Source organism: Leucopleurus acutus, assembly GCF_964270905.1.
Source record: "Leucopleurus acutus genome assembly, chromosome: 6".
Taxonomy (NCBI): domain Eukaryota; kingdom Metazoa; phylum Chordata; class Mammalia; order Artiodactyla; family Delphinidae; genus Leucopleurus; species Leucopleurus acutus.
In genome coordinates this window covers 24,209,964-24,237,023 of record NC_139149.1, presented here as the reverse complement: position 1 = coordinate 24,237,023, position 27,060 = coordinate 24,209,964, and the positions used below count along the sequence as shown (strand labels likewise).

Here is a 27,060-nt window from a genome sequence, read left to right as displayed (position 1 = left end):
GCTCACGGGTCCAGTCGCTCCGCGGCATGTGGGATCTTCCCGGACCGGGGCACGAACCCGTGTCCCCTGCATCGGCAGGCGGACCCTCAACCACTGCGCCACCAGGGAAGCCCTATTCTTCTTAAATACAAACATATTCACTGTAAGGAGGAATGAGACACCATGATGCCTTCTAGTGTGGTTCATGGGTATGATACAGTATTTCTGGACCACATATACACAAAATATCTATTACCTTATAGCAAAGTATTTTCCTTTTACTTCTCTTTCATATTAGAATTAGAGAATCATTCTTTGTGTGTGTGTGATAATCGCATTTCTCTTTGATTTTATTTAGATTAAACTTGCAATTGAATAGATTTTTTAAACATCTTTATTGGAGTATAATTGCTTTACAATGGTGTGTTAGTTTCTGCTGTATAACAGAGTGAATCAGTTATACATATACATATACATATATCCCCATATCTCTTCCCTCTTGCGTCTCCCTCCCTCCCACCCTCCCTATCCCACCCCTCTAGGTGGTCACAGAGCACGGAGCTGACCTCCCTGTGCTATGCGGCTGCTTCCCTCTAGCTATCTATTTTACATTTGGTAGTGTAAATATGTCCATGCCACTCTCTCACTTTGTCACAGCTTACCCTTCCCCCTCCCCAGGTCCTAAAGTCCATTCTCTAGTAGGTCTGTGTCTTTATTCCCGTCTTACCCCTAGGTTCTTCATGACCTTTTTTTTTTCCTTAGATTCCATATATATGTGTCAGCATACGGTATTTGTCTTTCTCTTTCTGACTTACTTCACTCTGTATGATGTTAGCAGGGTATATTTTTCATTTCAGGAGTGAAAAGAAGATGTTATAATACACTTAGAATAAAAGAAGGTGTTGGGTGTGGAAGGGTTGGGGCCAAGCTGGTTCCCTTTTCTTCCTTCAGATCCCAATATACTCAGAGGACTGGGTGATTCAACTGGCACCTCTGCAGCTTGCTCTTGGCCACCGTTCTTCGTGTCTTACCACACCAATGGTGTGCATGCATTACTCGGGGGAAACCCAGAAGATAAATTACTGGGCCTCCACTCTGAGCCTTCTCTGGCCCCCACTCGTGGAAATCAGGCGATTCTGAGGTGCAGGTATCCTAGATTTTGCTCCTGCCTCTTCTGCCAGAGTCACGCCCCTCGCTAGTCTGCAGCTCCCCATGCTTCTGACATATACCCTTTTTCTTTTGCTCAGCTGCGTGGTCAGGGATAGAAGAAGAGTGCCCGCAGGCTCCTGGAGCTGGGGGAGCACCCTTTTCTTTTTCTCAGCACATATTTTAGATTGAGCACGCATCAGTGAGGCCCCTCAGGTGGGGCAGGCACTGGGCTAATCACCTGAGCAGACATTATTTATCAGGTTTCCTGTGCATTGATGAGGATTCTGAGGGTTAGAGGGGCTTACAACTCCCCAAGACCACATAGCTAGAAAGCAGCAGAGCAAATTCAAATCTAGATCCTTCAACAACTTTTTACCTTTTGACAAAAACGGAAGATGACAATTTTAAAGGATGCTCTTGAGCTCTTAAGACAGTGACCAAAAGGAGCTCAATGGAAACACCAGCTTTTTCATCAGTTGCTTAAAACCAGCTAACCTAAAACAAAATCCCAGGACTGAATGTATGTCTGCATTAGACCTTTCCTGAAGCTGAGTAAAGTGTCACACCATTTTCATTTTGTGGCCTGGAGAACAAACTAATTAATTCTTCCAACTGAATCAGGGTAAATGAAAGTTGCCATCAGTGTCACTATTTAGCAGTCTCTCTCCCCTCTGCCTTTTAAGGTCCCTGCTCATTTACAAGGTTGCTCTAAGCACTTGGAAAATACAAGATGCTGAGCCATTATCATTTTGTTCATTTACGTTTATGGAGGGTTACTTAATTTTATGAGTAAGGCGTTTTGTGATTCATTATTCCCCCTCTGAATGTTCCATTCGTCCTTGTTAATTTATTGAGAACCGTATGATCTGAGCTATCGTGTATCAATCAGTATATTTACTGGAGTATAGTCTGTAAAAGTAATGAAAATCTTATTAAATATAAGACGTTATTTCAGAGCGGCTGTTAAATCTCCAAGAAGAACACAAGTTCTCTTTATGGAAAAGGAAACCCTGGCGTCACAGAATTTCTAAAGGTTTACAAAATGTCAGAATAATGATTAAGAACCGGGCTTCCCTGGTGGCGCAGTGGTTGAGAGTCCGCCTGCTGATGCAGGGGACGCGGGTTCGTGCCACGGTCCGGGAGGATCCCACATGCCGCGGAGCGGCTGGGCCCGTGAGCCACGGCCGCTGAGCCTGCGCGTCTGGAGCCTGTGCTCCGCAACGGGAGAGGCCACAGCAGTGAGAGGCTCACATACCGCAAAAAAAAAAAAAAAAAGAACCTACTAATATGTTTCCCAATATAAAGAGAGAAATCCAAATTATATTACGTTTAAAGTGTAACTTGAACCAACCACATGATACTTAAGGCATACGGAACTTCTCTTGAGTGTGTACACTGTGGTTTTAAAAATGCGTCCAATGCAAAAATAAGAACAAAGCTTTTTGTTTTCTAAATACAAAGAAAAATTTAGACTTCTCTTCAAATGAAGGCAAAGAAGAGACATAGATGCAATTTACATGGACCCATTTACATGGATCTATTGCTGCTTAGCTCAAAAGATTAGCAAGGGCACAAGAAGATAGCTACGTAATTATATACGCTTTGGTTAAAATTCTTCTATTTGCTGAGGAAAAAAAGAAAAAGGATACTTCCTAGGGATTCTTGACCCTTGGAAATCTGTACAAGTGTTGATAGCTCTTTCCCAATTAAAAGCATCTTTGATCAGGGGGATTCTGTGAGCTGAAAGAGCAGAGTGGGGCGGCCCACCTGCCTGTGAGGTCAGGTTCACTGGCTCCCCTCAAAACTGTGTCATGTCGCTGGCTATCAGCCTGCTCTCTGCACCGTCTCCAGCGGAGAAGGAAATGGACATCAGATGGAACCTGCCCTCCTGCGTAAAGTAAAGTGACCTGCTTGGGGTTTCCCTCCAACGCATCAACATTCATGCTTCTCCAACTCAAAACCCGACTCTTCTTTTCCTCTAAAGCACAGCTCCCCCACTATCCCCTTCTAGCTAACCCAGCACATCCTCCGCCGGGCACCACTCCAAGTTAACTTCCCCTGCTTAATGTACTCAGCTCTTTCCTTATGCATGCCCGTTGATTAGACATCGCTCTTATCACACTTCCATATCAAAATCTGAGCTCCTGGGAAACAGGAAATGTGTCTTGATAAGTTCCCCCAAGGCAGTGACTTAGTACCACAGGCCCTGTGGGGATACAATGAACATCTGTCAGCTGACCTCTGCATCCCAGCCCTCCCACGGGAGCCCAGGACTGATGGAGTCACTTGTGGGAGGTCACTTGCTGAGCAGCTGTTGAAAGCCTCCCCCAGTGCCATTCTAACCGGAGTCTCATTCCAGCGCTGGTGGGACCACCTGAAAGGACAGGAGGAACCAAATGCCTGGGCGGCAGCTCCAACACCTATTCCCTTTTGATGCCATGAAGAATGAAAACCCTCTATCACCTCAACAAAAAGCAAATTACTAAAGAATCACAACCGACAGCATGAACATACTTTTCTCAACAATTCCATACTGGCTGATCTGATCTATGTAACGTTACATCATTCACTGGGAAAGGGTTAGATTGTCTTTAAGAGGGTCTTAAATTTTTTTCAGGAAAAAGTACTCAGTTGTAATACAGTGTTATCAAAATCTTCAGAATTATCAAAATTGAAATTATTATCTAATTCTAGTGATCAAGAAGGTACCAAGTCAGTCCAAAATACTTTTGATGAGTCATTTCCCAAAGTCTTGTATATAGAAACTGCAATAAGAAAACTGATGGGTTTCTTTGCTTTTCATGCATTAGTAAGTCAGACAGAGAAAGGCAAATACCATGTGATATCACTTATATGTGGAATCTAAAAACATGATACAAATGAACTTATTTACAAAACAGAAAAAGACTCATAGACATAGAAAACAAACTTATGGTTACCGAAGGGGAAAGGGTGGGGTAGGGGGAGGGATAAATTAGGAATTTGGGAATAATGTATACATACGACTATATATAAAATGGATAAAAAAACAAGGACCTACTGTATAGCACAGGGAACTATACTCAATATTTTGTAATAACCTATATGGGAAAAGAATCTGAAAAAGAAAAAATATATATATGAAACTGAATCACTTTGCTGTACACCTGAAAGTAATACAACATTGTAACTCAACTATACTTCAATACAAAATCATTTTTAAAAAGCCCTTAGCACACAGTAAGTGCTCCAATAAATGTTAACTAAGATGGTTATTATCATGGGAAACCAGAAAAAAAAATCATGAGGGAAAAATCATCATTAGAATATCACTGTAACAATGGTTGCAAGAAAGATCCACTGATACATGGTAAAAATAAAGGGGCAAAAGTTGGAGGAGAACGAGGGTATTCGCATGGTCTCAAAGTACTTCCCCCAATATAGAGAAAAACAGTAACTTTATGGTGGAGAAACCTGGCAAACATGACCTTAACCAAGTGATCAAGGTTACATCACCAAGTAATAAGACATTGGTATCATGCACCCCCTGACATGATACACTGAGGCCACATGACTTCTGTGGGATTCTTGCCAAAAATGTGTAACCTCAAACTAATCAGGAGAAAACACCAGTCAAATCCAAATGGAGGGACAGTGTACAGAACAACTGACTGGTACTCTTTCAAAATGTCAAGGTCATGAATGACAGTGAAAGACTGAAGAATTGGCACAGATTGGAGGAGACTGAAGAGACATGACAGGTAAAGGCCATGTGGGAGGCTGGACCAGAAAAAGGATGTTAGTGGAAAAACTGGTGAAATCCAAATAGAGTCTGTAGTTTAGATAATATTACGGTACCAATGTTAACTTCTTGGTTTTGACAATTACACTGTGGTTTTATAATATGTTACCATTAGCGGAAGCTGCATGAAGCATATAACCAAACTTTGTAATCTTTCTGCAGCTTTTCTTTAAGACTAATATTATTTCAAAATAAATAAAAAGCAAGTTCCAGCAATTCCCCTCATAGGTATATATACCACAAAGAACTGAAAGCAAGGACTCAAACAGATACTTGTACACCCATGTTTGTAGCAGCACTTTTCGTAATAGACAAGAAATGGAAACAATCCAAGTGTCGATGAACAGAGGAATGGATAAACAAAATGTGGGCTATTCATACGATGAAATATTATTCAGCCTTAAAAAGGAAAGGTTCTGACACATGTAACATGAACGAACCTTGAAAACATGCTTAGTGAAATAAGCTGGTCACGAACACTGTACGATGACACTTACATTAGGCACCTAGAATAGGTAAATTTCTATAGACAGAAAGTAGAGTAGTGGTTACTCTTCTATTCAGGGCTGGAGCAGGGGAGAACGGAGAGTTACTGTTAATGTACAGAGCTTCTGTTTGGAACAATAAATCTATGAGAGTGGACAGTGGTGATGACTGCACAACATCGCGAATGTACTGAATGCCAGTGAACTGTACACTCCAAAAAGGTTAAAATCATCGTTTCTCACTGTGTATAATTTATCACAAAAAAACATCGAAAATTACAAATAATTATCCAATTTAGGCAGATGTAGAACTTCAGAGATTTCCTACTTTCAAACGTAACACAGGAATGATTGATTAGCCCACATTTCCTACCCAGAGCTCCGAAGTTTCAAAGTCAGTCGCACGCTAAAGCACAGATGCCTAAGTTGAGGCATTCTCACTGCTGGAGAGCATCCTTTCAAACCTTTGCAAAGAGTAAGTTCTTGGGTACCAGACTGAAGGTTCCTGATCTGTGTTCTGGTACCTGCCCCACAGCACGGGAAGTCCAAACACTGTGTGCATTAAGTGTTGCTGAGGAATGACCCCCCCGCCCCCCAAAATGAACTCAAATTTACAATACTAGCAGAAGGAAAAAGCAAGCGTGCGCGCACACACACGCACACGCCTCGTTAACCTTTGTCAGAGGTTCAGATCTTCAGGATCATCTGTGGTCTTGCTGATCTTCTTCCATCTCCTTTGGCCCTTTCACCAGTGATGGGGTGGGTCAACGAAAAGAACTCTCAGAATGATCAACTCTATTAACTGGTAAGTTCTCTGACTGAAAGGTAAAGAATAATCACGGAAAATGTGTTTTATATACTATTTGGGGAAGGGGGGAATGGGGTCAGGAGAACTGACCCAGAAAGGTTTAAAAGTAGCAGAGGTGGGCTCCCCGGTGGCGCAGTGGTTGAGAGTCCGCCTGCCGATGCAGAGGACGCGGGTTCGTGCCCCGGTCCGGGAAAATCCCACATGTCGCGGAGCGGCTGGGCCCGTGAGCCATGGCCACTGAGCCTGCGCGTCCGGAGCCTGTGCTCCGCAACGGGAGAGGCCACAACAGTGAGAGGCCCGTGTACGGCAAAAAAAAAAAAAAAGTAGCAGAGGTGAAAAATGTATGCTTTAGAAACATGTCCCGGGAGGGCTGCCCAGCAGTGTCCTCCCCAGCAGACGGTCCCAAATGACAAGGGCACTGGGACAAATCGACACTTAGAGGCTTCCTCCTTGAAAGCAGCCTGGAGAGCCACTTACGAACTGTGCAGAAATAAATAAGAAATAATAAGAAATCAATCTTATGGGTTCTTGCACATATGTGTTTCTAACCAGATACAGAAACACCCAGCCTGGTCACTCACATGCTCTAAATGACTTTGGTTTATGGTCCCAAATAGAATCCAACTGCCTTCAATGGTGATTCATCACCCACTGTGGATTTTCAAGAGGACCTCCAAAGGCAATCCCAATAAGGCTTCTGCAAATGGTTCGAGCGAGGGCAGGATTGCTTCCCAGGACGGCACCCTGCTGACAGTCGGCTAAAATACCAGGCATACCATTCAGTCACCCCGATACGTCTTTCTTCTCAAGGATGATGATTCTTCAAGGAAGGAGCCCACGGCCCACTTTGTATTCCCCAAAGCTCCTCACAGAGAGTAGGTTCTTTAAAAATACCTGTTAACCCCTTGATTTTCTTTTTATTCCATAAACTCTAATCATCCAGGGAATCAGAGTTCAGCTAATTGGAAGACCGGCGATATCTGTTCAAATTAGGATGGAGATGGGGTAGGGCGAAAAGACCCCGTACTTTGTAGAACGGAAATAGATCGAAATCCTGGCTCTGCCACTACTTAGTGAGGGGACGTAATCAAGTCATCCATCTCTCTGAGCCCCTGCACACCCTCCCCCTTCCACCCAACTAAGTGAAAGGAAGTTGACAATACCTACCGTCCAAGGCTCTGAGGCTCAAATGGGCTCCTAGCACTCAATAAATAGCTACCATTCCTATGAGTGAAAGTAGAGTGAGTTTTATAGATGCTTACCTCTCTCAGAGTTGGCTTGCCAATGAAAAAGTCTGTGTTTTTGCTGCTTTTGGGTGGGTTGAACTTGGGATTCAGAAAAGCACATCCATTTGCGATGGCCTCCAAGGGAGCCGGGCCTTCATAAGGGAACCCAAGTCCAACAAACAGCTGTAAGACAGAGAAGCGCACCACATGTAAACACATCAATCAGACTGGCGTCCCTGGCTCATGGGGGTCTCTTCTGGGCTCCATTCCTGTGCTGATGCCTCTGAGACTCTGGAAAGTTCCCAGGCCCTGGTTGGGGGTGGATAAATGAGAAGCCAGTTTACACTAGGACCTGAAAAACATGACCAGGGACCTTGAAGCGCCCAGGAAGCTGCTCAGGTCATTATGAATTTCCCTCCTTTGTAAAAAAGTAAAGCAGTAAGTGTCAGGGTGGGCAGCTGAAGGGGTAGGGGGGTGGAGGTACTCACAGAATAAAAACAACAACAAAACCCAAGACCCAACAATAATCTTTCTGTAACTTACCAGGAGACATGACTGCAAAAACACTTGCTTAACTAAACAGAAGGTTTCTTCATTGAACCAAAGGAACAACAGGCCCTTTCAGTGATGCTGGGCAGAGGGACAGAAAGGTCGCTCGGCGGTTTGATTACAGTTCACATGGAGCTGCATTAAAATGATGGTAGGTCAGCAAACATGGGTTTTCATAATGGGGTTTTCGCTGGGGGACACCAGCATCTTGGGTTTTATTTTTCCCCTCAATGTGGGGAGAGGGTGTAGAGCTGTAACTGGGCAAGGCTTTCCCACCCCAGCAAGTAAACCACGAGTTGTCCCCACGGCAGACAAGAGATGGCAGCAAAAACACATCTCAGAGTCCTCACAGGGACCACGGCTGAGAGCCGCTGTGACAAAGGGGACTCCCTGCAGTCAGTGGCACTGACACCTGGGTCCAGAAATGAAACATCATCTCATAGAAAGGCATTTTTGCGTACCCTCCCTTCGGGGTATTTCACGCCACTGGACGGCTGTGGGTCCTGATGGGCTTGGTCCAAGTCTAGGCTTGGTGACGTGCGAGATCTCCCTACCCACATGAAGGAGCAAATGCTGAAATCTCTCCAGTCTCCCAGGCACATCAAGTGGCAAAGGATAACTGGGTCCCAGGGTGTCCTTTCCTTCTGCCATCATGTTGGGGAACATCCACACGGCCATGCCCCGAGAGTGAAGGATGCTGCTGAATTGGATACGGCTAGATGCTTGGGTCTCCTTTCCCGGGCCCTCTCCCCAGTAATCCTGTCTCTGCAGCTGCTTTAATTGAATGATGATTTGGAATACTTCTGCCTAGACAGCCCTGAGTCTAACCCCGGCAGCACTGGAAGATGCAACCCGTAAGTGCTGGGCACTCAGTTCCAGGGCTGAACACGCAGCGTGGCCCATGTTAGGCATATTGAAGAGTCATGAAGCCCCCGCAGGGAATTTTCTGGGGCAAGAAACTAAAATCTCAGGTTTTCTGGAGAGATGCCCGCTCCTATAACTGTATGTTCTTCTGCACAGAACAGGGTACTTAACCTTTTTGTTGTTTGGGAAGAATAACCTTTCATATCCTGTAAACCTTGAGATGACCCTCAGGGGCGTCCACAGAGGAGGGAACTGTGGAAGAAAAGCTTTGAGAAGCCAGCCGAGCTCTCACTGCTGGCTGGGTCATTTCTCCTGGAGCAGAAGAACTGGAGACACAGGGGTGAGGGAAAATGTGGTAGCAGAAGAGCTTGGAAGCCGTCTTCCACGAGGGCATGAAGAAATAGTCCCAAGACATCCCAGCTTTGTTAAATACGAAGAACCCAGGGTTACTATCCTTGAGGCTTTTGATCTCTGTGATCTGCCACCCCCAGCAGATTTGGGGGAGGAGGTGTCGGCTCTCCAGGGAAAAGAGGACCTCTGTCAGGCCGTGGCTGGGCTCAGGAAAGCACGGGACTTCCAGATCCTGGAAGATGCAGACAGGGGTCTCCGTGGGTTTAACCAGGGGCCCACAGTGTTTTCTGACCTCTGAAAACCAGGGCCTGCCATGAAGTGTTGATACCTTCATCAACACTAAATTACAAAGAATAACTTTGGAGGAAATGTAGGAAGCACAATGGTTGTCTATTTAAATAGAAAATCCTGGGAAAAAAATTTAATTAGCGCCTTCAGGCCCACCAGTCTGAACCCATTAATTAAAAGGATTTGAGGCTGTTGCTTAATGGACTTGAATGTGACGTAGGTTTAATTATATGTGAATAACGACTTGCACCCCCTCTTCTGCCCTGCTGGCATCCGAATATCTCAGTACACATAAACACTTCAGGCTAACTCTCCGAAGCCGCGCCATTTCAGAAAGAAGATAAAGCAAATATCACACAATTTCTCGGCAATGAGTCTTCTCGTCACACTCATTAGGATCGCAGGAAACGCATTCCTTGGAAACACCAAAATAACAGTTCTTTGTCACTTCTGTCAATAAGCAACCTTCCTTCTTGCTTCCTGTGTACTCACTACCTGTGACATTATAATGGAGCAGATGTATTAAGGTCAAATAGCACACTTGAGGTTTGAATGACAACAGGATAGGCAGACAGTTCATCGCCACCAAAGGGTATTCCATGAACTTTTGAGTGCTTCCGGCCTTGCCACACACTGGTACCTTAACCACACTAAATTGCTTTTCCCCTAATTCCCCAGTCCCCCCATCATTCTGCTCGTTTACAGATTTCCTTAGCATGGGGGCAAGAGAGACACTGCAAGAATTCATTCAAGTGCAGAGGCTTAACTCCTCAGGAGGACACAGCGTATTTTATTGATACTTCATCTGGCTTTCAGAAGCCTAGAATGTAATGAGGATCTTCCAGACGACGGGACATCTCCATGGCTGCAGCTCTGACTCCATCAACGAGCATTTCTAAATAGAGCTTTAAATTACATGCTCTAAAATTTAACTTTTGAACTAACACTAAGGAAGAGAGAACAGATGAAGCTCCAGGATTGGGAAGTCCCTACATGTCGACAAAGAGTTTATTAGTTAAACCACTCAGATTTTCACTCTGTGTGAAAGGAGAAGCAAAATTGTTTTAAACCCCTAAGCGGAGTAGTTCACAAAGAATCCTTTAAAGGTGGATAAAGGTAGTTCTGAGATCAGGACAATGTGGTGATTAAGAGCACAAGCTCTGGAGTCAGGCTGACCAGGTTTCCAACCCTGACTGCATCATTTCCTAGCTCTGTAACTGTGGGAAATTGTTATACGCTTCTCTCTATGGAGTATCTGAGGTCCACTGATAATGCATTCTGTCTAGCTATGGGCCTTAGTCAAGGTAACACAAGCTCTCTAAACCTGTCTTTTCATGTGTAAAGTGGTGAAAGTAATCGTGCTTTATTTCACGGGGCTGCTCTGAGGATTCAAGGAGATATTTCATGTAAAGGATGTATTCCAAGGTTTGGCACTTAGTAAATGTTCGCTAAACGCTAGTCCAAGTTCAAACCCAGGTTCAACTTTACGTGTAGCACATACACGACCTTTTGTTGTCTAGCTGGAGTTTGCTGTGCAGGAGTTGTGGTTGTGGGGTTTTACGAGAGGTTCAGCACTGCTTACGTGTATTTATGAGTTCTCTGTGTTTCATAAAGTACCTGGATTAAAAAACAGGGAGAGGCATCCATCAGAAGACAGAGAGGACACAGTTTACAGTGACTGCCTCAAGCAAAGGCCAGTCCCATGAGCCACATGCTACGGCTAAGCCTTACTTGTTTATTCTTCACGTAATGATTGGGAAGCATTACATTTTTGATAACAGGTATCCCTTTTATATCTTTAAAAGGAATCCACACAAGGCTGCATATGGAGAAAATCTATTTTCCTGATAGGTGATGCTTTTGTGTAGCCGGCAGGGTCCCCTCTCTGGACATCTGTCTTCCCTTTTGTACCCAACGCTGATGGAAGAGAAAATAGTGCCCCAAATCTCTCCCATATATGTTTGGCTACACCCTCTCCTGGGCTCCATAAGCCCCTAACCTACCCTACCTGAAGACTGTCTCCTAAAGGTCTAGGAGGGCAAAGGAGACAAAGACAGTGATACTTGCCAAGCACATTTAAGCACCCCAGGTTAGTCAGTATCGGCCACTAAATCAAAGGTCATTTCCTGGACACCAGCTCACTGGGTAGACTCCGAGACTATGCCCGCTATGTAAGTGGCCTTCCAGAAACAAAACAGAAAACCCAACAACAACATCGAGATCCCAAGTCCCTGCCCTTCGGTCATGTGGAAGCCCCAGCACAAAATCCAGTGCATTGCAATTTGCATCGAGAAAGCACATTGCCCTGAAGATGGAGAGGAAGAGAACATTCAGATACATGTACAGCTGTAGATGCCGACCGTCTTCAGCTGTGCCAGCATGCAATGTCTGCTACAAAGAGGCAGCTCAGGTGCACCTCCTCGCAGGAGCTGTCCCAGACCACCACTCTCACCCCAGTAGCTCCCCAGGCCTACCCCTCAGCTCCTGACGGTGCGGAGGCATCACAGGCCTGGCTCACCACCGCAGTTAAGATGTGCTCTAACGGTACCGAGGTCAGAGGACTTTAGTGATGAAGACAGAATTCATGGAAAGGGCTTAACACAGGGAAGGGTTAGAGAGATGGTCGTTACTGTTGCAGTAAAACCCCACGGTCGTGCCCCATGATAATGTGAATGGGTTGTGTGTATTTGGGTGTCAGGAGGTGCCTTTGTTCTTGAAACCTCATTCGGAGATGTTAATAAATCCTATGTCCATACGTCCTACATTCTATAGACATATGTGGGAGGGGAGGGGGGAGGATGGAGTGTGTATGCGTATGTAAGTGTATGCTAATTAGTTTCCATCTAGTTGGAATGGGAATGGCTTTTGGGACCTGTCACCAGGATGAAACCTGCTCGACTGCCTGAGGCTGAATACTGGAGGACCTGAAGTAGACACGGAAGACGGGTTGCTCCAGCAGTAAGCTCGCTCTTGGGCTCTCTCTCACAGGGCCTGAGGATGTGGGCAACACCACGGAGAGGCAAGCACGGGCTATCAGAAGGACAGTGTCCCTTGGTGCGGAGATCTTGGAGATCTAGGCACATGATTCAGGAGAAAAGCAAGAAATCACTCCTAGGGGCATGGCCCCAAGATCCCAGACGGCCAGTGGATTTCTTCTGGACTCCTTCCTTCATTCTTCATCCGGTTATCTGAAGGCCTCTGCAAGCCAGGCCCTGAGAAGGTAACTGTCAACAGAATAAGCAGAGCCCCTGGGTTCTCATGGAGCTGCACGAGGGTCTGGTCCACTGGTGGTGGATGCTTGGTCCCTGGGTTTTTGACAGAGCTTGTGCAACCACATCCAAGCTTGTGGAAAGAGCCACGGTTGATAGGGGAGGTCAGACCCGAGGATGGAATGGAACAGGGACAGTGGTACATACTGCCTATCTTCCAACCCTGCCCGGGCTTCTAGGCGAGTACCACAGCTAAGCTGCTGAGCTGACGTGGGAGGGAAACAGGGCCGCCATGCCCCATCCAAGGGTTGCAGGGGAAATGGCCAGAGTTGTGAGCAGAAAAGGTGTGCGGCAACAGCAGGGGCAGCAGCTGCTTCTTCCTCTGCTTTCCCACAGCCAGATTTGTTCTCGACTCTCACTGTCAGAAAGGGAGGTACCCATTTGGGCTCACTCCAAATGCTCCTCCAAGCCAGTGTGGGATGCGGATGCCCCAATCTGTAAGGAAATTCCCCCGGTGAGACTGGGGGAGGTGGGCACAGGGAGGGGAAAATTAGGAAGGAGAAGAAAGAAATCACATTAAGAAAGATGGGGACTGAAGCCAAAAATAAAAACACGCCACCCCAGTTCAGTCCTTATTTGCTGGCTTAAATTGCTCTCCTGGAGTTTGCTGCCCCAAATGACTCATCTCTGGTCTTTTGATAAACAATGAATTCATCCACATTTATATGCCTATTAGAAGAGTCTTCTACATTCAACAACTTCCCAGCTCCTGAGCCCCGACCTGAGGGTTACACTGAATCCCTCCCATCTCCATTAGGCTCTGTGGGCCCTTCATGAGGGCCCCTCCTCGCACGCAGGGACACAATTCTGCTGAGGAGACAGTTTTCTGGGCTTGGTGCAGAGATTCAAAGACGGCTCATAAAGAAAAACAATAAGTCAAAAGCTGATTATGCATCAATCATTTCAATATGTCTCTAGACCTTGAGGGGCACCCGACTTGCTTCCCTCTCCCATAACGAGTCTGAGGAACGTGCACATCCCATTCATTCCACACACATTTGCTTGTCTGCATCCCCAGTTCTGCACTTCCAACGTGGATTGGAATAAATCACTTTTAAATTGCTCAGAGACACCGAGGAAGGAGTTAGAGGCAGAAAGGGTTATAAATGCAAAGCCTGACTAGTCTTTAGTGACATTATTCCAAAGCCCAAGATTCATTCATTTCAGTGCTGCCACTGTGTTCTGGGTAGAGGGGGAGCCTCAGCAACACACCGCCCCATTTTCATCATATTTGCCGACCGTTTTAGCCATAATTCCTCTCGGAGTCCTTTCCTATATTCTAGTCCTCCGAACAGGAAATACAAAATGGGATCAGCGACATCCTCTGAAAGTACCAGTTTTTCAAGGATAAACAGATGACCCTTACACTCAAAAAAAAAAAATTCCAGCTGTAATCCTTGGGTAATCTCAGGCAATCTCCGACCTCATGGCCTGGGCCCTCCAGGCCTCTTCTCTGTTGCTCTCCACACATCAGGGACCTTAGCTTCGGCCTATCTCTCCTTCTCTGACAGAGTAAGTGGACGGTCTGTAAGTAAGTGTTCTTTTAAGATTTGTAAGGCTGAGTAAGACATTCACACAGCTGGGTTAATAGAAGCGTGTGGGACAGTGATGACAGAGAAGCAGCGTTGCCAACTGTAATTTTAAAGGAGCTTGAGCTTTTCCCACAATCTGATGTGGGGAAAAGTAAAATGAAGCAAAAATAGCACTACAGGTAAAGAGCCTGGACTTTCGGGCTTCCCTGGTGGCGCAGCGGTTGAGAGTCCGCCTGCCGATGCAGGGGACACGGGTTCGTGCCCCGGTCCGGGAAGATCCCACGTGCCGCGGAGCGGCTGGGCCCGTGAGCCATGGCCGCTGAGCCTGTGCATCCGGAGCCTGTGCTCCGCAACGGGAGAGGCCCCAACAGTGAGAAGCCCGTGTATCGCCAGAAAAAAAAAAAAGAGCCTGGACTTTCTAATGATTCTAAAATGTCCTCCTAAGACAGAAGGTGAACGGAAAGCAAACAGTGCAAACCAGGGAGCACTGGTGATGGCCACCGTCATCAGACTGCAGATGACCTTGTAAGGAAATCAAATCTTAATGCAACAAACTTTCTCTCCTTTGGCCAAGGAGAGAAATTTATCAAGTGAATTTATTCATGGCATCACACACATGACTTGGGAGGTAGACATGATCAAATGCATTTACCTATGGAGAAACTGAGGCAGAAAGGAGATGCAGATTCTTTGGGCTTGTGACTATCCACTGAATGTTCTTAACTTTGTATGTTTATTCATGAGGCTGGTACGTCGAGGGTCTAGCAGAGCTTTCACTTGCAATAAAAAAATCGCGAGTCAGGGTTCCCTCCAGGGTGACCTCACTGACAATGGACAAGCCCAACTCTCTAGTCTATTTCCTCCTGTTTAGAATAAAGTTAACAGTAATACCTGCCCTGCCTACCTCTGAAGGCTGTGGTGAGAAGTACACAGGACAGCATCTAGGAATGTGCTTTCCCACACTGAAGTATCACACACACTGATCAGAAATGCTACGATGCCACAGAAGCTCATCCGCTCGGCCCCTCCCCTCTACCTGGACAATGAAAATGCAGTCAGGACCAGAGCTGAACAATTCACTACTGATAATGCAGGGCAGGGATCGCGCTTGTTTTCTTTGCCCCTGTATCCCTTGCACGATGCCTGGCACAGAGGAGCTGCTCGAGACATATTTGTAAAATTCACACATAAGAGCTTATTAATAAACATGAATTTCCATGATATGTATTACAATCCTCTTTGCTTATCTAAATAACTGACTGAAGTCTGATATATTTGTCTAATACCTGTGATGTTATCGTGTTCAATACCATAACCCTTTTAATGGATTGCAGTATTTTACCTAAAGAACGTGCAGCATTTAGAGGCAGGAATCAGGAATCTATGCGATAAACATGTGAAAAGGTGCTCTGCCTCGCTCACAGAGAAAGGTAACAAGCACTGACTGATAGACTGTATGATATCTGTGGAGCCATTTTGGCTATAACCATTAAGACTAAAAACGTATATATCCTTTAGCCCAGCTACTTCTGATACGGGAAGATTTTTAAGATATATACGTTTAATTTTTTTAAAAAAGAGTTTATTAATAAACATGAGGAATACATCAACGTGCCAGCCAACCCTTCAAGGCCCAACACTGATCTATTTGCAGGTCCCCTAACCTCACCGGGTTCGTCCATGTCAGAATTATAGAAAGGACAGAGACCACTGGGTGGACGCCCCCAGGATGTGAAAACACCACGCTCATCATGCTACTGAAATGACCGTCCATCAGTTGCTCCTACCCACCTGCCCACACCACGTGGTCTGAATTCTACAGCTGTGACATTCAGACCCTCAGCCCCTTATCAAATTTTATCTTCCACTATTTCCCGACACACAGACTCGCTGGATTGGGCTCTTGGCTCTCCTGGGTGTGTCATCTCCACCTCTACCACCTGACTCACTGCCGTCTGTGCCAAATGCCAGGTGCATGCACACCCACATCCTTCACCTCTCACAGCTCTCACAATGCCTTCCTTGCTCCCTGAGCCCCCAAGGACTCTTCCCTTGTCTGAACTTCTCCAGTGTCCAGTACAAATATTTTGAACAAGCAGGTGTGATGAAAAGCTAGTTGGGGGACGGGTTCCTTGAACAGGGGGGGATTGGAGAGGTGCAGGAGTTAAGTGGCCCCAGGCTTGCTGGGAAAGCTGCTGCTCTCTGAGAACGTCTGATACCCTACTTTTCCTGTTTGCCGCCATGTTCCCAGCCCCTCACCTGATGCTTCTTGGCACAAAGCAGGTCCTCAGTAAATAAGTTTTTTTCACAATTTGCTAACTTTTAAGCTACAGCTAGTCTAGAAAACCACTGCCCAGCAATGACCTGAAGATCAATGGTACCACTGAAAAGAAAGCACCGAAGATTCTGATCCCATTTGCAATGGCAAGAGAAACAAACCTCCGCACAACAATACTGATGCATTTTTACAAAACTACAAAAAACTTACCTTGGTTTCTCGGAGAAGAAACTGCAAGTCCCGTCCACTGAGGATCCCGTGGTTTTTCACGTAACTGGGAATGTTCTTTGTGCTGGAGCCGTAAACAGTCGCATGCACTTCCATGTATGTGTGAATGATGTCCAAGTAGAGCTTCTTATTCTAAAGAGGGGACACAAGGAGAAGGTATTTCTCTTTTCGTTCTCAGAAAAACCTGCCTCATAGCTGGAGGCCACAGAGACAGGAGCTCTTAACATGGAGATTGCATGAATTTGGCAACCCAATTCCTAAAACTTCTTTCAAAAGTAATCTGACTGGATTTTGAGGGTAAAAACAGTCACGTGGATACTGTACAATTCTGCAAGAAGAAACATATCCTATAGCGACATACTACTGAATAGTAACGATGGCTCAAGACCAATTGTTTTGAAGTACTGTCCTAGCCTTGTAAATTACCGGGGACCCAACACTCTGCTTTTGGCTTGTCCTCCTTATGGGGGAGTAAGTTTGGGGAAGGAAAGCTCAGAGAAGGCAGTCAGCTGGATTGGAATATTTATCTGGAGACGCTAAACTGTCCCCGAGGAACGCAAACATCCCCAGCTCTTGCCAGTATTTCTAGTGATGATTAACTCATGTTGTCAGAACTGGATCCCATCTAATTCGGATCATGGGGGGATGAGAGTTTCCCACAATATACACTGATTGACTCAGCAGATGCAGAGATGATGAGAATATCCAGGTAGACAAAAGTGGAAAAAATGTTAAATGGAAACTTTGATGAGCCCTGAAACATTCAAGAGTAGTTTTACTTTTCTTAGAAGCAAAACAAAACCTCTCCTCTGTGTTGGTAGGAACTGAATTTCGAGGCACATTTTCTAAATCAAAACCACCTGCAAGTAGGAAGCAAACTCCCTTTCCTTTCCTCTTCATGTTTCCGTGTGACTAAGTCACACAAGCTGGATTTTGTGGGTTGTCTTTTGGGGTTTTTTTTCCTGGACATTTGAAAGATTCAAGTGCTGTAATGTTTTCCAGTTGTATAAAAGTGGGACAGGGTTCTTCCCATTTGAAGCCTGTTTTCACACACTCCAGGAAAGTGTAATAAGCGCCGGTTTTGTGACTTAAGACCGCAAGGGACACGGGGGTGTGGCATCAGCAGCCACAGAGCACATGATGGGCTCTGAAGAGAGGAGGGGCAGCAACCCCCCTGGGGTGCAGGGCCCTCGCTCTGACCTGGTAGGACAGCTCCAGGCATCCTGAGCCCGGTTCAGGGTCTACCGTCTGCCTACATCTCGCAGGTGAGAATACTACAAAGCACTCAACTTTGGGGGATACACGTTTCAAATCCTGTAACCGAAGTCTTCACGACTGGAAAAACAGTACAGTCCACATTCTCCATTTTATGCACTGAAAGATTTTGTTTTGTTTGCAATCAATCAAGTCCACCCCAGCACCCTACTGTGTGAATAAAATGAACATTCCGAATTAAAGTCTAATTTCATGCCATGTTCGGCGTGGCTGGAAGATGCTAAATTCATCACCTCACAGATGTATACCCTTCCATTCGTGCGGAGGTGACTAGGAACAGTTTATAAACCATGACTCCCATTCAGCTTGAGCCAAATTGAGGATCATCTTCCTGCTGTGAGTTAACTGGAGGGGGTCTATGACACAGTTTTTGTGCTAGAGGGACCTGATTACTCCTGAGCCCACAAACCCCCTTTCCCAGGGGCTCTACCTCCACCCCAGCCCCTGGTAGGTAGGCAAGGGTTTCTGTAACCCTGCCCACCCCCTGCCACTCCTGACCGGCCCAGGGTGTGTCTGACCTGAGGGGGACCCATCCCCAGGCTGGCCGGCAGCCCGGGACAGAGTGGCCGGGCTCAGGACAATGAGCTGTGCTGGTCAGACCCTCTCTCAGGAGCTCAGAGTCCTGCTCACAGAGAGATGACTGACAGACGGCTGGAGTTGTGGAGCAAAAAGGTCATGCGGTGTTGGAGTCCAGGCAGTTATGGACCAGATGCAAGTTCTGGGGAAGTCAGATGACAGTCTTGGGGGTGAGGGTGAGAAGAGAACCAGGTAAGAGCTGAAAGGAGGAGAGGGAGACAAAGATGCATAATGGGTAATAAGAGGGACCTGGAGTGACTGCGACTTAGACATTCCCTCTGTGAGTGTGATAGAAAGAGAGCAGGGGTGGGGAGGGAGGAGGGGAAAAGGAGGGGGGAGGGAGAGGGGGAGGGCAAGGGGGAGGAGGAGAGAGAAAGGAGGAGGGGGAAAGAGAAGGGGGAGGGGGAAAGGGGAGGGGAAAGAGGAGGGGGAGGGGAGAGGAGGGGAGGGGAAAGAGGAGGGGAGGGGGAAAGAGGAGGGGGAGGGGAAAGGAGGGGAGGGGAAAGAGGAGGGGAGGGGAAGAGGAGGGGGAGGGGGAAAGAGGAGGGGGAGGGGAAAGGAGGGGAGGGGAAAGAGGAGGGGAGGGGAAGAGGAGGGGAGGGGGAAAGAGGAGGGGAGGGGGAGAGGAGGGGAGGAGGAGAGCAGGGGGACGGGGAAAGAGGAGGGGAGAGGGAAAGAGGAGGGGGAGGGGAAAGGAGGGGAGGGGAAAGAGGAGGGGAGGGGGAGAGGAGGGGAGGGGGAGAGCAGGGGGAGGGGGAAAGAGGAGGGGAGGGGGAAAGAGGAGGGGAGGGGAAAGAGGAGGGGGAGAGAGGAGGAGGAGGGAGAGAGATGGGGAGGAGGAGACAGACTGATGGGGGGAGGGAGGGGGAGGAGAGAGTTAGAAGAGGGGATGGAAAGAAAGGTAAGAGGAAGAGGACGAAGGGAGAGGAAGAGAGGCGAGAGTGAGAAAAGAAAGCAGAGAGACAGAAGGGAGAAAAGCAGGGCCCAGAGGTGCTTCTGGGTCCCACCCCATCAGCCCCAGAGTCTGTCTGGACCCTTAGAATAACAGCAGCTGCCCAAACTCCCCCCCCCCCCCCCCCCCCCCCCGCCCCGCACTCTTTTGTCTGGGCCCCTCTGGCTGGATCCCTCCCATCTAAAGGGAGGCCTGTCAGGACGTCATTCAGGGCTTTCGGCAGGGACGAGGCTGGGGGCAGGCATCTTTTCTTTAACAAAGCAAATAGAGACATTTCCCTGTGAAAAACCAGCTGCTAACTAGTCAGGATGGACCAATAGCCCCTGAACCGGGTCCGCAGGGAGCAACAAAGGAGAACAGTGAACGATCATCCAGGTCCTAACCTGGAGATGAATACTCAGGGCAGACAAACTCGAGGTTAGGATTCCCACACCAAATGCCTGGGAAGACGCATGTCCTGCCACCCATCCCAGAAAAGGCTGGGGCTCCTTGAAGTTTAACAAGGGGGCAAGTTCAGGCGAAGAGAAGGAAGTCTATGCCAAGGCTGGTAAAGTCTATGAACTTATTAACAAGAAGGCACGGTAAAGTCTGAAAGCAGAAATTCCATTCAGAGAGGATTTCTGTCATGTCATGAAGGAGGAAATCACAACAGGCTATTAGAGGGAAAAAGAAATGGTTCAGATATAACCCTAACCTTTCAAGATGACATGACAATGAAGTGATTCCACCTCAGGTCTCTTGTTGCCACTTGTCAGAATTCTGAAGAAACCTGGCCAGGGTGATTCCCCAGGGTGATTCCAGGGAGGAGCCGCCCCCTTCCTTCCCAAAGTGAATGCTCACCGGATGAGAAGGGAACCCAAAGAGGCATCGCCAGCTCCAAACCACTGCCTGAATTTCACAAAGTCCAACTGCCTCCTGAACCTCCCCTCCTGGGTTGCCACGGACACTTCCACGCCTTAACAGGTCATTCAGTGCCTTACTTTCCTAGACCAGAAACCCTACCCCCAGGCTCCCGATCTCAGTGATTGGCATTCGCCTCCTAGCCAGGTACCAGAATCACACTTGGCATTCCACACATCAAATTAGTCACAGAGCCCTGCTGATTCTGCCTCTGTAATATCCAATTGTCTCCTCCTCTCCAGGCTTTGATCCTTGATCACCTGGACTGCGCCAGGATGAACACAACCAGCATCTTAACAATCTGCCTGCAGCTCAGAAAGTTGAGCAACTAGTCCATGGTTTCTCCAAGTGAGCAGCAGTGCTGGGACGGATTGCAGAAGAATCTGTATGGCTCGATGCCATTTTTTAACCATGCAAAGCAGTAGTAGTCCATGTTAGGCATATCAACAATATTTTTACATATGGGCATTTGGAGTTAACTACAAAAATATGCATGGGGATGACAGATACAATTTCCAGCTATTGATCACTGAGAAGGGAAGGGAGGGTCTGGGGAGGCGGCTGGCGCTTTCATGATATTTGAACTATATCATTTTTCTCTTAAGAAAACAATTGGACAATATCAACATCTACACATCTGGGTGGTGGGCATATTTGATATATTTCACAACTGAAATATAAAAATTAAAATACATGCAACCAAGAAAGAACAGAAACCAGTCGGTATGACACCAAAGCTTGCACCACTGCCATCTCACTGGAGGACCTAGTTTTTGCCAAAAAGAGGTTCAAAGGATCTCTGTCTCTCCTCAATGGAAAATGTTGTCTTTTGTGTTTAAGAAATAAGGATAAATTAGGAGTTTGGGATGAACATATACACACTACTGTATATAAAATAGATAACCCACAAGGACCTACTATATAGCACAGGAAACTCTACTCGGTATTCTATAATAACCTATATGGGAAAAGAATCTGAAAAAAGAATAGATATATGTATATGTATACCTGAATCACTTGGCTGTACACCGGAAACTATCACAACACTGTGAATCAACTATACTCCAATATAAAATAAAAATTAAGAAAAAAAAAAAGAAAGAGAAGGCGCTGCAGTTTTGTAAATTAATCACGGTCCTGGCCTGCCTTTCCCCACCCACGGGAAGGCCCCCAGTGGGAGGGGTGTGTGTGCAACAGGGACCACTCCCCTCCTGATTTTGGACATCCAGGCCCACGGTCAAGGTGACACCCCGGAACTGGGGGTCCCACTGATCCAAGAACTGGATCAAAACCACTCTCCAGAAAGCTTTCCTCCTCTGACTTCAGAGACCAAGGTCAGAGAAAATCATCTCCACCATAAACCGCATCACCTACAAATCTGTTGAGACACAGTCCAAAAGGGCTTGCAGGGACTCAGCACGTCGCGGCACGCCACCACCCCTGTCCTGGGGGTGAGGTGTGCCTCCAGAAGGTCCCAGCTAGCAGCCTGCAGCCCCTCAGTGCTCTCGGTCTTCAGTTCAATTTAAATTCCCATTAAATACAACCAATCAAACGGATTAAAATTTCAATCTACCTAAACTCATCAGGAGGCAGGGGATGGGAAGATGCTAAGGAAAAGGAGAGGACATGCTGGGGCCAACGAGCAGGGCTTTCAGTGTGTAGCTGGCGGCAGCTCTGTTTGTAGAACTGGTCGTAAGATATTCAGAGCTTGAATCGAGAGCTTTAGGAAAACAATTCAATCTAAAGCAACACTCGCGTGCGTCCTTAGCAGGGGGAGAGGTAGAAGGCAGAACCGCACAATCTGGAGCCCTTTTCTTTTCCAGCTGGTGAATTAGGGGTACAGGAAGGCTCTGGCGAATGGTAGCGTTCTGAGCTTTGGGTTGCAGTGGACATTATGTACTTTTCTCCCCATCAGCACCCTTGCTCCCCGTGGCAGATATGCACATCCCTTCTCCTGGACCCTCTTTCCCCTCATCCACATGGCACCTTGTGGCCTCCCATTTAAAAAATAATAATTCTGCTGCCCTGCACGGAGTTAGTTGGTCCATGGAGAGCACCTGGTAAGTGCTAAGCCAGTGGGCGTCCTTCCCAGGAAGGGCTGAATGGGTGTGGAGGGCCAATCGCTCTCCAGAGCCACAGCAGTGAGCTGGAAAGCAGGCTGCTGAAGCCAGCATCAGTCCTGGGGCATGAAGGTCAGGCTCCAGACAGAGAAAAAGGAAGTCGTCACAAAGAGAAGGTCACGTGTGAGAGGGTGCATGTCCCAGCAGGGTATTGGTCCACTGTTCCAGTGACATCTCTGCCCAGGGCATGCCTGCCCTTCCCTGGGTTCTGAGAGTCCCCCAGTCCTAAGCTAGGAAAGCCGGGCTTCTGCCGTTTCAGCAGAAAGAATCCTGACAAGTACACTTGTGACCACATTCTTTATTTTGAGCATCATGGATTTTTAACCATTTTTATAGTAGCTTCCTCTCCTTCCCTCGCCAATACAGGAATTGGCTTATTCCAGGACTTTATGAATGAATCTACAATGATGAATCATATAGTTTCCTTGGGAAACCACAAGGCCGTAGAGTATGCCTCACCCCACACTAGCCATGGAAGCCCTTACTGATTGCTGTGATGTGTCTCCCCGAAAGGCTGGGGCTGGGCTTGCTGACTCTACAGAATGAAGATCTTGGACATCTTTCTCTACTCCAGCCTCCTCCATTCACTCTGCCATCCACCCACTCCTGCTTGGACTGCTGTCCTCGTCTCTGAGCGGAGCTTCCTGTCTGAATGGTGACGCCCCTTACGAGCCTTCTCAGATTCCCCGGACTGCCTGCTTTTCTTTCTCTTTCTCAGCTGGTGATCACACCAGCCAGGCTCCCCTCCGCTGTCAGACTGGGAAGAAGCTACCCCAGGGATGAGGGGTATGGTTGGGGGGGATCTCCATCCCCAAACAGCACCCCAGATGTATGGGACGCCAGTGACGGGAACCAGTGCCAAAGAGAAGGAAACAGGAGGGAGCCTCTTTTCTCTCTTCTACAGACGATGCCAAGGTAGAGTCAGTCCCTCCTTGCAAACCTTCCAGGGGGTCCAGAGTGCCCAGCGCCCGTGCTGCTGTGTCTGTGTGGCTTCTGGTGAAGCAGGAGCCAGCCTGGATCCATCTGGTACTTCACCTGGCCCCTTCCCTTCATCCTTACAGCCCTGGGCTTGCACCTCCTTCCCCAACAAGTAGTAATATATCAATCTTTGTCTCGGGCCCCCTTTCTAGAAGCTCTGGGCTAAGACACTATTTCTAGGATCTCGGTCCTTCAATCCACCGTCCCCAGTGCCACCGTTTCCAAAACTGAAGATTTAGTTCCCCTCTATAAAAGTTTTCAAAGGCTCCTCATGGCAATGAGAGACCACTTCCCCAACTGCACACACGAGGATCTTCACAACCATGGGCTTCTACAGGCTCTCCAGCTTCACCTCCGGCCATGCCCTCTCCTCCTTTGCTTAAGGTCCCCCTACAACTTACTCCATATTCCCGAACATCTCCTGCTCTCTCGCGTGTGTCTGGCCTGCCATTGCATCGTCTTCCCCTGAGACGCCCTTCTTTCCTCCTTCCTTTTCTCTCCTGAATGGACTCCTTCCCCCTCATCCTTTACAAGTCGGCGTTCCTGAGCTCACCCAGGGGAAGTTAGCTACCACCTCCTGTGTACCCTTGGTATCTTCCTGCTTGGCCCCTTTGGGCTGCGCTGTCACTCTATGTGTCCACGCAATGGGACGGTGAACTTCTGAAGGTCAGGACATCGTAGGTTCTGTGACTGCAGAGACCTGGCACACAGCAGGTGCTCGGTAAGCCCACACTGGCTGCATGAAGAAGACTTAAGAGGGCGCACGAACAACAAGGCATTTACAGGAAAAGATGTCTCGGGCATGGCCCATCTCCTCCCACCTACTGTAGTCTCGCCCACCTTCCCACCCTGTTTGAGGAGCCAAGTTCTTCCATATAAAAACCTGCTCCCAGCAAATGAGCTTAAGGTCCGTGACTTTACCTAAGGATGTATTTGAATCAAAATAAAATAAATCAGAGAGTTGCAAACCTTAAAAGATATATTTCATGGTGGATTCATCTTCCTTTCAACATAGCTACCAAGTATAAGGTTCTCTCTTGAGTTGTGAGGTCAAAGAAAGGGAGGGAGCAAGAGAGGGACAAAAAGAAACTACCTCGGGCTTCCCTGGTGGCGCAGTGGTGGAGAGTCCGCCTGCCGATGCAGGGGACACGGGTTCGTGCCCCGGTCCGGGAAGATCCCACATGCCGCGGAGCGGCTGGGCCCGTGAGCCATGGCCGCTGAGCCTGCGCGTCCGGAGCCTGTGCTCCGCAACGGGAGAGGCCACAGCAGTGAGAGGCCCGCGTACCGCAAAAAAAAAAAAAAAAAAAAAAAAAAAAAAAAAAAACTACCTCACCTGCCCGCTCCCGAAGTCGAAAATTCAACAAAGATGAAAAATGCTTTTATCCCAAGATTAGAAGTCAAGTTCTAAAATGCAAATCTCTGTGAATTTCAGCAGTGAAGCAGAAACAATTTACATTACAGAATAATTTCCAGTCTTTGCAGTCCCTGGCTCATTTATTTCAAGAAGCCTCCCAAGGTTAAGGCGGGTGTGTGTGGGTCCTTGCTCGGTCCCACTCAGGCCTCGGAGGGCTCTGGAAGACTCCAGGAAGCTAAGATTCTTAAAGCCTACCCGCCCCTCACTCCTTCTCCCCCCAAATCCTTACCTCACTAGGACACAAGATGGTGCTCAATAATTACAGGGGGAATAATAACAAGAGGAATTTTGCTCTCGGCTCCAGCCTGGCCGGCAGTCCAGCTATGGGCCCACGGGCAATAAAAAGGAGGGACTCTGCTTCTTTTTGCTGTACTGGGCTCCACGTTTACTCTTTCTTAGAAGATTTTTTATTTTATATTGGACTACAGTTGATTTACAATGTTGTGTGAGTTTCAGGTGTACAGCAAAGTGATTCCGTTATACATATACATGTATCTATTCTTTTTCAAATTCCTTTCCCATGTAGGTTATTACCGAATACTGAGCAGAGGTCCCTGTGCTGTACAGTAGGTCCTTGTTGGTTATCTATTTTCAATAGACACTTATTCTTGACTGGACCTCACCTGGTATAAATTACAACTCATCTAGAGCAGTGGGTGAATAGTTAGTCGTAGGTAAGGCTGCCCTCAATGATGAAAGGAGTGGTTCTAGAGCCTACCTACCTTTGTGCTTGGGACAGAGGACAAAAGAAAAGAGTGAGTGAAAAGGAAAGAATCTTCAAGAGCCCTTGACTTATTATTCTCCACTGTCTGGTCAGGTGAAGATTTTGGTCTCTGGCCTAAAGAAAGGAACTGGGAGATTTCTGAGGCTAAATACATGAGTAATGCGGAAAGAGCCATCAGCCCTGTTTCTGCAACTTGAAGGATCTACAAACGGGATAATACCACTTCCCAGTTCTATTAGACACTGACTATCTGTGCTGAGCTAGAAACGGGAATAATGACATGTATGTAAAAACTGTTTAAATATATACTCTTAGTTTAAAACACAGAGTGCTAATACTGCCCTGGGCCATCAAATGGGACAACCTAGTGATGAGTCCGGGGACGGCTAGAGCCTTCGAGTCACTGCCCAACGGCCGCCCTCCACATCCTGCCCTCAGAACCAGCTGTTTAATTAGTGTGCTTCCCCGTTCCCAGCACTTTCAGGTCTCCGGGATCTCTCTGCCCTCAGAACCAGCTGTTTAATTAGTGTGCTTCCCCGGTCCCAGCACTTTCAGGTCTCCGGGATCTCTCTGCCTTAGCACTGGAGCTTCCCGCTACTTAACGAATGCCTTTTAAAGGGCCCTGGGGATGTGCCAGCCAGTTTGTAAAAACAAGAAGCCCTTTGACACGACCTCCTTTCTGCTTTGAGACGGGCAGGAGGTCTTCAAATTGTAAAGCTGGCTGGTCTCCTTACCAACGCAGACGCAGTCGCTTAGGGATAATGTTACCCCTCACTCTGCTCCAGCCTGAAAGCCACAAAGCCCCCCCGACTAGGCGATTGTGCTCAGAAAACAGGCTGAAAGGTCGAAAACAGACCACTGCGGCCTAAATGTGTAACCAGGCTCTTTCAGGAGCTCCGCTAATCAGTCTGTCTGGGCAGTAATCACAGAAACAGACTGTCCCGAGACAAAGAGAGAGCTGTCACGATGGAAGGTTAGAAAACCAAGAGGTTGCCTGGAAATCGGAAGCTGCATTTTCTATACAACCTCCACAGGGTCAGTGACTTGTGGATGGAACGGACTTGACCTGAGAGACTCATCCACTCCTGAAAAAGTGGAGGAGATGATATTCTGATGGGCTTTGGCCCGCGCCCTGCAATCGGATGCTGTCTGACAGCAAAGGCGACCTGGCCGCTGTGCAGGAGTGTCCTGTGCGTCTCCAGGGAAGGCTTCTGGAGCACTGGGGCTGGGCACCACCTCGGCACAGCAGCAGGACAGCCGTGGAAGGTGGGACGGTGTGCATATGGGCTTGCTTCGCCCCTTATACCAAGGCCCCAGAGGCCAGCAATCAAACA

The 27,060-nt window shown here is 47.5% G+C and overlaps 1 protein-coding gene across 1 annotated transcript in view; it reads right to left on the bottom strand.

Moving 5' to 3' along the window:
* The window catches only part of MGAT5 (alpha-1,6-mannosylglycoprotein 6-beta-N-acetylglucosaminyltransferase), a gene marked incomplete at its 3' end in the record, with an annotated part of 361,158 nt that overhangs the window by 27,632 nt on the left and 306,466 nt on the right, over positions 1 to 27,060 (bottom strand). The window contains exons 13-14 of the mRNA XM_082840634.1: positions 16,770 to 16,919; positions 7,465 to 7,611 (exon numbers count right to left, since the gene is read on the bottom strand). Coding sequence (XP_082696760.1) covers positions 7,465 to 7,611; positions 16,770 to 16,919 — 297 coding nt within the window. The remainder of the gene's footprint in view (positions 1 to 7,464; positions 7,612 to 16,769; positions 16,920 to 27,060) is intronic.